Raw genomic sequence first — 12,592 nt, forward strand, 5'->3', positions numbered from 1 at the left:
TGTAAAACCTTCCAGTCTTTAAAAATAGTATTAGAAAACGACAACTATTTATGGACAAGGGCAGCCTAACGGCGCTGAATTTTTTGGAATTAGCATACTTTTTCCTTTTCTTAAACTCTGCGTACTTTGTTATGTTATTGCCTGCGAATCATTAATTGGACGTCCCCACCACCTCAGGGCCAATGCCTACATGATATGTACGGAATCTAGAGGTTCGTCTTTCTCCCTCTTAGAGAGATGCATTCGCCAATTCATTCACATGTATTTATCCATCCTATTGAACCAAGAATGAGTCAGTGGAAAATTAAGATTATCGAGGTACATCCGCGAGGTATCATCCCGTCACGTAATGGGAAACGCAAGAACTCGCCCGAAGATCGATGCGAAGAGTGGAAAGAATTGGTCCCACGCATTGCAAGTAGATGGACATTCATTGTATCAGCAGCTAATGGTCAAAATGAGACGAGTTTTTAAAATTTGGAATAGCTCATTGGGACATTTATAAATTCACAAGCATAATTTGAAAATAAGCTGATTTCAGTATAGTAATTTTTATTTGTTTACACTTCGTGTTTAACTTTCGTCAGTTATTTATCGTCAGTCTTAGTCATTAGCATTGCCTCTATATATTCTTATAACGAACAATAGAAAGAATAGAATTATTAATGGTATTATTATAATTATGCATTCATTTTGGTTTGCACTATTGAATATTATTAATTCATAGATTTTTAATATTACCGTAACTGTTATATTCTTTATAAGATAAACGTGTCTTTACAAATAATAAAATGATGTATAATTTCTGGCGCCAATTTTAAATAATTTACGATTAAAAGATCGATTAGTTTCGAATTTTACATAATAGGGCAAGTTTTCAAGAATAGAAAATAGCCCCCCTCTCCCCCCTCTCCCCCAGTTACTATGCGACTTCTGAAAATTGTAGAAATTAAAGTCTACGAAGATTCCCTTTTACTAAATAACTAATAAAAATAAAACTAATAAACATTTGGGGATTAAATTTTGTTTATTTTTCAGAATGACAAAAGTTACATTTTTATGATTTTCAAATCGTGTTATCAATTTAACATGAATAATTGATAATTGAAAGTAGTACGATTTTTGACGATTTTTATTTATTTACTGCTCAACGAATGTTTTTAACGACTACTATAATTTTTATTCGACTAAAGTACGTCAACTAAAGTGAGTTTTCACGATTCAATAACATTTGATATTTTAGGAAGCATCATGGGAGATAAGAAATTCGATACTTGTTTACAGCGTTTACCACAATCGGTAACTAGCAACACTGGCTCACTTGACTTCTTAAGAACTGACGAATTTATAACATTTTACAACAATAAATAGCCTCATATGCAAGGTCGTTGAATTCGTCTTAACGAACACTATCGTACGTACCAAGGAAAATTGCCATGCGACGATGAATAAATATTCATGCTAGTACAATTGACATGTCAAGTGTCAAGGATAGATAATGTTAATTTTAGATGATATATGGAAAAATATTAAAATTATTGCATCATTCTACCGATATAGTATCGTTTGAAAGGGAACATTCTCTTTTCTTATTTAAAAATAAATATGTGTAGTGAACAATTCATTTCTTCTTCTTTGGCAGTTTACAAATAATTTCATTATTACGCAATTTTATAATTCTCATACTTGTCTATATCGGATAAAGAAGTACGTATGAACTTTTCCGTAGAACCGTATAATTAAATAGGTTCTTGTAGCGTGGAACTCAATGGGTTTTTGTCTATGCTAGTGTGCAACCAAACAGGCAGATTCCTAATTTTGTAGGTTCTTGTATATACTAACTTTAGGCAATTTCAGCGTTTGGCCGCATGGTGCAGCACCAGTCTAAGAAGAACCAGGTAAATAAGCATGAGTACTCTCTTTTGTCTTTGGTATAAATAAATTGTGCGGATTTATATACGGTTTGAGAACGAACTAAATTGCAACAATTTTAAACAATATTGATTCATAAGTTTACTTATATTCGGTTTTATTCTTTTTAAAAAGATTTCATGTTTGTAGTAAGCTTGTAAAGCTACATATTTTAACATTAACCTTACCAGATCCGGTGAATGACCACCGGCTTCAAGGTCTAAAGTTGTTCATTTATTGTTATTTCTTTTGTTCATCTGACTTTATGTAAATTCTCATATTATCGGATGAATTAATTTGTCAATTTGTGTTAATATAAAAATGTTGATGAATAAAAGTTAGATGAACGAAATAAATAATAATGAATGTACAATTTTAAATTAAAATTTGAAAACGATCATTTAACCAGGCCTGGTAAGGTTAGTGTTAATTTGCTTTTAGCCATGGAAAAGATATTTTACGATACGATATTGTTAATACGATAGTACGGCTGAGTCATTTCGCGATTATGATACAATATCGTTGTTCATAGTCATACTACGTCATGGACGAGATATCTTGTGCATTTGCTTATTATGACAAAAGTTGCAATTATAAAAAAACAGACTCACGGGACATCTCAACGGCAACGCAGTACGAATATTGTGTCGATAGATACATTGCCCGTAACAATATACGAACGGTATTTTGTCGCGAATAACTTGTCTGTGTCATCGTGCAAATGGTATTGTGTCGCAACATATCTCGTCAATGGTTACGAAGCGGGTAATGATTTATTTGACACGCTACATACACTACGTTAGAAAAAATTTTTAATTTAAGGATTCTTGAAAGTAAATTTATGGTCTACTGAAAGGTAACTGTTCTATAATATGTTTAAGTATAACTATTCACAATGTCATTAATTAATATTTTAAATAATGTTAAATACAAAGTAATAGATACAGAAAGTGTGATTTGTTTGACGTGAAATTTGTTTTCAGGTGTTCTTAAATATACCAATGTTTCGTTTTTAATCCTCTTTCAATTTTTTCTATAATATACTGAATAATTACTTTTTACTATTTCAACCATCCTTTTCAATATGTAATTTTTTTCTATATACATATTTTTCTTTTTTGAAAAATTTTATCTGCAACTATCTAAAGTTTAATGAGTTTTAGAACGGTTTCCATTCCTATCGTGGTTTGAGTATCGATTTCTTGATAACTATAGAAGTGACATGTGATGTTATTGGTGCAGAATGTAAATTAAATTTTCTTTTTACATCATCCATAGAAATAAATTTCATAATAATATTACGAAACTAATTTAAGAAGATAAAGCAACAGGATAAGAAACCATTTCGAAAGAATCAACAATGTCGAGCAGTATGTTGTTAAGCCTCTCGGAAACTTTAAATACATCCGAAGCTGCACTTCGTCTTCTTATCTCCATTTTTCTTGGTAATTAATGTCTTCAGAAGGACATTGCTTCCTTTTTTTACGATTATTATTTACAATATTTAACATCAATACATTGGCGTATATAAAATACATGTATACATTAACCTATAGCCTGATCTCGTTTTTGTTTATTACATCAGTGATTGCATAATCAAATTGCACATCGATTTACTTGTTATGTATTATAATTTCTTATGTATTTCTAGAAATACATTTCCAGATCTCAATTTGTCATTTTAGAATTGGAAATACTATTTCCACACTTTTGCAGCGTTTTGAGGTTGAAGGTTATGTCATTTTTGCTGCACATGCGTACGTGATATGTACTTTAATTCTTTCGTAAAGTAGTCAAGATTATCCTAATAGTAACTATTGCAATAGGAAACAATATTTTTCATTATTTAGATTGTTTAATCTTGAATCCTAGACCAAACTTTATACAGAAGTAATTGTATGTCATATTATAAAATCTGTAATTTAGTCAGTTAGGATTTATTATTGACTTTGGCTATAAAGAAACATACAAGTTGTTTATCTGAAATGTATACTGTTTGGTTATATTAAAATTTATATTTGAACATATGTGTTATTATGTGTGTGTTTTAGTGATTGTAAGAATAAAAATAATTACTATTTACTTTAGTAGTAACTCCATTTCTCGTCCTAATCTGTCATATTTCTCTATTCCTTGTTTTATTTTATGCAAATTATTTTACGACGGAAATTGCAACATCATTGCAATATATATAATATTCTAGCTTAATGAAAGAATTTATATTTACAATTATAAATTATTTTCTTTGTTTTTCAATTGTGGAATTATTGTGGATAAGAACATTGTTAATAATAACTATTGCGTTCCAATTATCCGTATTGTATTTAAATTTCGTATCATTGATTACTTTTATCTTTTTTATCGTCTCTCAAAGCTATATATGTTACGATAATAACCATATAACAGATTTTCACGTATTGGTGTATTATTTTTAGATTAATTAATTAAATTATCATACAAACATTATCATAAAGTTAATTATTTGTAATATGACTAATTTCGAAATTGATGAAAACGAATTACAAGTATCAATAATTGCAACTAGATATGAATTTAATTTATAAAATGTACGTGAAATGAAACATTCGTAAAAATATTTCGATGAAACTCGAGAATAATACAATTATAACTGAACTTTCAGGATTACCCATCGCCCTTCTTCACAGATATACTTTGTACGGAAAATGTCCAGTTTTTCAACATATATTTTTTGCAACCTGTGGCGTTTTGATTTGCTTATGGAATTATGGTAATTATTTTTTTTCAGAAAATGATATTTAAATAAAGAAGAATATTTGAGAAAAAGATTATTATTTCTTGAATTTTTAAAATACATTTTCATGTTTTGTCTTATATTTTTTATTGTATTTCAATTATATACGTTTATTTCTTCGAGAAAATGAATTGAAATTTTAGAGTGTGTAATATATTTGTTACTTTAAGAATTATTAAAATATGATGAATTATTCAATAGTAATTAAATCGGAAAGCAATTCGGAAATTATTTAAAGGTATTGATCGACATACTAAAATAATTTTTCTTTCGCGTATTGGAAAGATTTTATAAATTGATTGATTAATTGATAACAGTAGATGTAATTTTCATTAAAAAATATTTTGAATCAATTCTTTAAGGAACTAGTTGACTATAAGTATTGTGTACTTACAGGGCTCAATATACTTCACTCAGCAGCAGCAATGTATGTTACATATTGTGTCTTAAAACGCCTTGGTGGTTCCTCTTTATCTGTTGTCATTATTTTTATCTTCAATATGGCTTATCTTCTATGCGGTATGAAGAATCCATAGCACACTATTATTTATACTTATATAACAGTTCGTGCGATTTTTTAAAATATGTAAATTAATAAGCAAACAACCTACTAATCTTCGGCAAAAAACGTAGGAATAAAAGATATTTGACTTGTTCTATATAATTAGCTTCATTTTATTAAGAAAATATTATCAATGTTTACAAATTGTCCAGAAATCGTGCGAACTATTATAAATTATAGTAAAAGTATCGTTAGTTTTAATTGAGCGCAATTTATAAAAAATTATGTGTAAATATTTGCATAACATATATTGCTTCTTAAATAACGATGATAAATAACTTAATACGTTTGATGCGATATCGATTACTGTTAATCAACAAAAGTTTCTCCGTTCACGTGACGCCGGTCATCGGTTAATGTTGTGTAATGGATGTATAACAAGTGTCCAACAGGTAATATACATCATATATATATATTTCAAGAAAATCGTATTATTTTAAATTAAAATAAACAATGAAATACATACTTATTTATTTTTATATATATTATTAATATATATAATATTATATATAATAATAATATAATATTATATATAGTATATATAATAATAACATATATATTAATAATTATATAATAATAAAATATATATTAATAATATATATAATAATAAATAAATATATATTTCATTGTTTATTTTAATTTAAAATAATACGATTTTCTTGAAATTTATTCCAAATTAATTCCACGTGGTGGATGTATTAATAATGTAAATAATTGATAAAGCAAATAATTTCAAGTTTATTCAATAGTTGCGTTACTTGGAACTAATACAATTTAATAGATCGTAAAACTTAACGTGTGCAGATAATTGTAACTTCGTGGTACATGTTACCGTTTCACTTGAAATGATATATACAGGGTGTCCTGTAATATATGAGATTTAAAGATCGGTTTAGTACAAGAAAAGAATGAAAAGAATTCATATGAACATCTGATAATGTTCTTTTCAATTTATCCTTATTCAAGTTACGGCGAGGTTCTTCTTTAACAAACTGTATCTGCTTACTTTCATAACAGACCAAATCTCTTTGTATATGATTGCAGGTCTGCATTAATATTGATTGTAAATATTGATTGTCCAATACTGTACGTGATAAAATTTAAACAAATCTATAACTATACTTCCATCGCGTTTTAGTCAAATAAGTAGGTTTAACAATAGAAATGTGTGTGTATATATATATAATATAATTGCCCAACTAAAATGCGGCAGAACATCATTTCAAGTTAAACACTTTCTATAACATAAAAACAAGGACGAATAGAATTTTTATCTTTTTCACATGCTAAATTTATCTCTAAAATGATTTATATATATTACAGAATACTCCTGTATCTAGATGATAAATTAAACATAGTAAAGATATTATACATTATCAAAATAATATTCGTTTTTATCGTTTACAGGATATTATATGACAAGTACAGATGACTATGATATAAAATGGACTATGCCACAGTGTGTATTAACTCTGCGATTAATTGGTCTTGCGTTCAATTTGCTGGACGGTCAAAAACCCGAGGTACGTACAGAACAACAAATAGCGTAATACACGCGATGGAAGTATCTAATTGATGAATAAATAGCTGAGTTAAAGAATCGAAGTTAAAATTTAAGTTAAATACAACAATTAAGAAGGGTGAATAAGAAACGAAGGAAATTTCCTTTCAAAAGGAAGGTTAACTAATGACATTACCATTTTAGGAAAAATTGTCTGTATCGCAGAAACAAGTGGCCTTGAAAGAACAACCAACGTTTTTAGAGATTGCAGCATTTGCATATTTTCCAGGATCGTTTCTCGTTGGGCCACAATTTAGCATGAAAAGGTACTTAGACTATGTAAATGGACGATATACGATGATCGATACGAATTCTGTAAGTCATACTAAAATACTAATTAAGTAATCGAACAAATTGTAAGAACTTTCTAATTGATATATAGGATATCTCAGATCTTTTTCGACAAACGGTGCCAACATGTTCTATGAGTAAAACTAAGAGAAAAATATTACACAATCTTATAAATAATTCATGAACAGAATTACAAGAAAAAGTCTGATTTATCGCTCGATATATATGTATATATCGAGAAGAGAACGAATACACGTCACAAACTAATATAAGGAATTTCTAATGCATTCACTGAAACGAATTATAATTAATAAAAAAATGTGATAAATCTCATTTTTCACTGATGTTAATTTTACATTTATGAAAATAGGTAACATTTTGAAATAAGGTTAGAGTAAATATTGTCAACCTATTTTCATATTGTGTTAAAGAAAAGATTAATCCATTATTATTACATACTTTGTATTATATTAATAAGATATTTTATATAAAACATGTTTACATTTATGTAATATATTTTCTTACTCTAACTTTTGTAACATGGTGGCACACTTTCATCTATTGTTGTAAAACTTATGCAATATAATATAAAGAAAAAATAATTTATTTTTTATATTTTTAGTTCTCTATGAAAGAAGAAATTGAACTTCATGATTGTATCATTCCTGGTATTTCTCGAATGTTTGTTGGATGTATATACTTGACATTCTATCAATTAGGGACTTCATACATTCCCAATCAATATCTATTGAGTGCAGAATTCCGAGAACAGACATTCTTGAAACGTCTTTTTACGATTGGCTTTTGGGGTCATTTCAATCTGTATAAATATATTTCTTGTTGGTTATTAGCTGAAGGGGTAAGGAAAGCATGTATATATATATATATATATATGTTTATAATATGTACTGTTTCAGGTTTAAGCATTTAAAAAAATTATTGAGATAAATATAGATTAATAATCTATTGATTAATTAATTAATAATTTATAATTAATCAATGTTAACAATTACTTATTATTGTTTGCTTTGAATCATAAAACATAATTTTCATTTCAGGTTTGTACAACTTTTGGTTTAACTTATAATGGAAAGGATGAGAAAGGTCGTCCTCTGTGGAATGGTTGTGAAAATGTTAAATTGTTAAAATTTGAAACAGCAACTCAGTTTAATGATTATATCTTATCATTTAATATAAACACTAATAATTGGTGCGCGGAATATATTTACAAGAGATTGAAATTTCTGGGATCAAAAATATATAGTCAGTTTTTCACCCTGGTGTTTCTCGCAGTTTGGCATGGACTTCATTCAGGATACTATGTATGCTTCTTCCTCGAGTTTATTATCATGTATGCTGAAAAAGATGTAAGTCTGATATTAATTTTACATTATATATTCCTATATGCATTGATTAAGCAATTGGTTATTTACCTTGATTACGATCAGGTAAATGATTGTTTAATGGCTTACTTAAAAGTTTTATAATTTATAAATTCAGTATTATATTCTTCTTGTTATTATGTACTATATAATATATATAATATCATGTTTATTTTTGGTAGAAATATACATTGATATTAATGTTATATTTCCTCAAAATGTAATTTATTAAATTATAACTTATAAAATTGGCCAGATAGACTAAATACATTAAGTAAGCTATTATTCAATTAATGAAATTATTATTAAAATAGTTAATGAACTAATTATTTGTCAATTTAATATCATTACACTGAGTAAAATCTTGTATTAATTTTTGTAGTTATCTCAAATATTGAAGAGACAACAGAAATTACAAAGCTTATTAAACAGTCGTCCAGAACTTCAAATTCTCACATGGATTCTTATGAACATGTACACATTTATTTTTATGGGTTATTGTCTTGTTTGTTTTACATTTTTGTCATACCCTCGTTATCATCAAGTTTACTTTTCTATTTATTATTGTGGTCATATAATATATCTCTCTTATCCACTGATTTCACTATTTATTAAGATATTTTTTCTAAAAAAACGGTCTAAAAAACTTGAAGAGTAATGTAAATGTAAAAAAGTTTCTGAATAAGTTTTAACTTTTTATTGATGATGCTAAATATAAGGAAAGTGATAGAAATGAAATAGTGAAGGGTACATTGTCTTCAAATACTGGGATCGCACACAATTTGTTGAAGTACAAGAAGTATTTATAAACTATTTTTGAAAAGTGCCAATTAAGATAATAAAATATACAATAGATTTTTTATGAATAGTAGACGGTTGTAATTTCTGTATAAATAAAAGAAAATTTATGTTTTAACCTCCCAGAAATGACCTATTTATACTTTTGGAAATCTTTTTTTAAGAAGGAAAAGAAATGGAAAATTTCACTAATCTTTAATCTTTCATTAAGCAAGAACTTAATAAATTTGCAATGTAGGAGTATGGTTTTTTAATCATACCTAATGCTTATATCTTGACATGTTCGTTTTAGGTATTTGAAAAAACATTTTATTTTTGGAAAATATTTGTAATTTCATATTGTGACTAATAGATATAAACAGATACTTAATACTATTTAAGGATTTATTTTATGTGATATTGTACACTAAATATAAAAAATTACACCTTCCTCGATTAATAGATGGAATTAACTTTTGAGGACGTACAAAATATTTTTTGTATAAACTTTAATACGTACAAAATATTTAAGAGAGCTATTATAAATATCTTTTATCAATATTTTAATTGATGCGTTTTAAGAAAATTATTTCTTTTTGCAAAAAGAATTGTGTTAGCATCACTTTAGACATAATTTAAGTAGTAAACACTATGCTAAAGTTTCTGTTCTTTTAAAAATATGATGCATTTAAGGATTGAAATATGTAAAGGTATGATATATGATTGATGAAGGTATGATTATATAAATAAATTAAATTATTGTTTGTAGTAATTTAAAAAGTTAAAATGTGTGAAATCAATTTTTCATTTTCGGTTAAATTATAATCAGAATTATAAACGTTGTCGATTTCACATGATTATTTTATTTAATATGTATTATCATCGTAACCTTATATTGTTAAATATATTTATATTTATAACCTTTTGAGTGCCAAAGTTGATCGAAAAAATGTATGTATACGAAAAATGTCAAATTGTGCGATCGCTCTCGAGCGAATTATGTAATTAAATTATGTAGCACTTAAAACTTTCCATGCCAATCTATTTTCGGTAAAAGTTGAATTTTTTATTAAAATAATTGTCCCCATAGTGCACGTAAAACAAGTTTATAAGTGTTAAGATAAAGAAGTAAGTATGTACACTGTTTGTAGTACATATGGTTTGAATGGAAAAATTACGCGAAAATAGTGTGACATGGAAACCGTCAAGCGGTTAAAAGTATTTACAAATTGATCAATTTAAAGCCAAATTGTTTCTTTGTCTTAAAAGAATGATATTTTAAAATAAATTGTTTGCATAGATATTGAGTTAAAACTTAAGTTCAATTATAAGATTGTAGGAAAGAGTGCATATTAAGTTGAGTACTAAGTTCGTTTATTTATAAATGCAAGACTCGTGGTAATTATTGAAATTTTCGGGTATAAGCTGTGCTCTAAAATACATATTCCGACATATATTTCATCAAGATAATAGTTAGCTTTATTACGAATAAAAAAGTATACTCGATTTCTGTCCCATTTGGGTTCAGTGGACTTCTTGTTACAATGATGATGCTAACTAAACGAAACGTCAGAATAATTCTTTCAAAACCTTATCTAACACGTTCTTCAAAAAATGTTCGATTGTTTCGAAAAATGTCTATCTCATGATTTCAATGGTTATGATAATTAAACATATCAGGTTAAGTTAAGTCCTCCAAGGATGTATATGATTGTATATAATTTAGTAAGTACTTCTGTATGTAGTATGTATTTTGTAATAGGTAAAACTTTTTTGATGATGAGTGAGTGCAGCATTATTTTTGATATTTAATATTGCTTTATTTCTGGAAAGAACAATGTAGGTTTTTAAGAAATAAACAAAAATAAAAATTTGTCACATATGGTAAAGATGTAGGTAGTAAATTCACAAATAATATCTATTTGAGAAAGTAAAGGCAAGTAAATAAAGTTTAATGTTAATCGAATACCTATAATGGTTACAAATTATATAAGACATAAAATTTTAAATAATATTTCTGGAAAGAACAATGTAGGTTTTTAAGAAATAGACAAAAATAAAAATTTGTCACATATGGTAAAGATGTAGGTAGTAAATTTACAAATAATGTCTATTTGAGAAAGTAAAGGCAAGTAAATAAAGCTTAATGTTAATCGAATACCTATAATGGTTACAAATTATATAAGACATAAAATTTTAAATATTTAACACAAATCATAGTAGTTTCTGGTATTTAAACAAATTGAAGATCTGTGATTGAAATAATTAATTGGAAGGCAACAAATTATGTTGGACAGTGTTGATAAAGGAAAAACACTAATCTAAACCGCAGTAACAATCTAAGAATGTATTTTTGATAAAATTGAGAGAATGACTTTATTATAATGTTTTATCAAAAAAGCAGACAATTACTGCTGATAAATATTGTGTATAAGTTAATCATAGGCAATGAAAAAAGAAAATTAGTTACCATTATTTTTCACTAGAATAATGTTACCAATGCAATTTGGTTGGAAATTATTATGTTTTGAATATGTATTTACATAGAATTCTGAGAAAATATGTCCATATCATTTTATAATAGGAAGGAAAGTTTTACAGTGATAAAGTAAAGAAATGATATAATTGCAAGAAGTAAAAAGTGATAAAATAAAATGGTTTATACTTCTTTTATTAGGCATATTTATCTTGCAAGAAAAGGAATGAATTTACTACTCAATCTAATGTATTGCAAAGGAAATGTATAAATAGATAAGTAAATACTTTTACCCAAAGAAGATAGGATAAAATATTTAGAAAATGTTTTTGGAAGTTATAATAATTCAAAAGAATCTTTCTGAATGTGTGAAATACTTTTATAGATTGTTTAAACAAGTAAGACTAATTTTTACAGTAAAAGTTGTAATACTAACTACAGGTTTACAATTTTTTACAGATATACAAGCGAACATAATGAATATTTTTTCATTGTTATTGCATTTTAAGCAGTCAAGTTATTTATAAAAATATCTTTTTAAATGAAGTAATTTTTTAATATACTTGTATATCAAAATTATGAACTTGGAATTGTAAACTATATCATTGTTTGTTATCCTTTTATATTCTGTTCCAAATAAATTTGCATTAAATTAAATTTTTGTATCTTCTTTAGTTTCTGATCTACATTTATTGAATTGTATATATTAATAGAAAAAGAAAATTCATATTACAGTAGCTTTAAAGAGGAAATAAATGTAAAACTAATGAAGTGAAACTTTTTACAAAAGTACAAATAGTTTTATTAAAATATACATATATATTAGTTACAATAATTTTCATTGTGTATCTTGTATTAA

The 12,592-nt window shown here is 26.5% G+C and overlaps 1 protein-coding gene across 2 annotated transcripts; it reads left to right on the forward strand.

Moving 5' to 3' along the window:
* Positions 1-2,165: 2,165 nt before the first annotated feature.
* On the forward strand, positions 2,166-12,390 carry LOC132915327 (lysophospholipid acyltransferase 5). Of its 2 annotated transcripts, XM_060975129.1 has the most exons (9): positions 3,065-3,156; positions 3,231-3,356; positions 4,553-4,660; positions 5,081-5,203; positions 6,654-6,769; positions 6,952-7,122; positions 7,721-7,957; positions 8,157-8,465; positions 8,863-12,390. In XM_060975129.1, the coding sequence occupies exons 2-9, from the start codon at positions 3,272-3,274 to the stop codon at positions 9,136-9,138; spliced, it is 1,425 nt and encodes a 474-aa protein (XP_060831112.1). In that variant the 5' UTR covers positions 3,065-3,156; positions 3,231-3,271; the 3' UTR covers positions 9,139-12,390. The 2 variants fall into 2 exon arrangements, with proteins under 2 accessions (XP_060831111.1, XP_060831112.1); XM_060975128.1 differs by having other exon boundaries at positions 2,166-3,356.
* The last annotated feature ends 202 nt before the right edge of the window (positions 12,391-12,592 follow it).

Source organism: Bombus pascuorum, chromosome 16 (assembly GCF_905332965.1).
Source record: "Bombus pascuorum chromosome 16, iyBomPasc1.1, whole genome shotgun sequence".
Lineage (NCBI taxonomy): Eukaryota > Metazoa > Arthropoda > Insecta > Hymenoptera > Apidae > Bombus > Bombus pascuorum.

Excerpts from the sequence above, each read along its gene's own strand:
- LOC132915327 (XM_060975128.1), top strand. The coding sequence starts at position 3,272 with ATGTCGAGCAGTATGTTGTTAAGCCTCTCGGAAACTTTAAATACATCC. Across the intron at positions 5,204-6,653 it reads TATGGCTTATCTTCTATGCG|GATATTATATGACAAGTACA; the intron begins GTATGAAGAATC and ends TATCGTTTACAG. Across the intron at positions 7,123-7,720 it reads CGATGATCGATACGAATTCT|TTCTCTATGAAAGAAGAAAT; the intron begins GTAAGTCATACT and ends TTATATTTTTAG.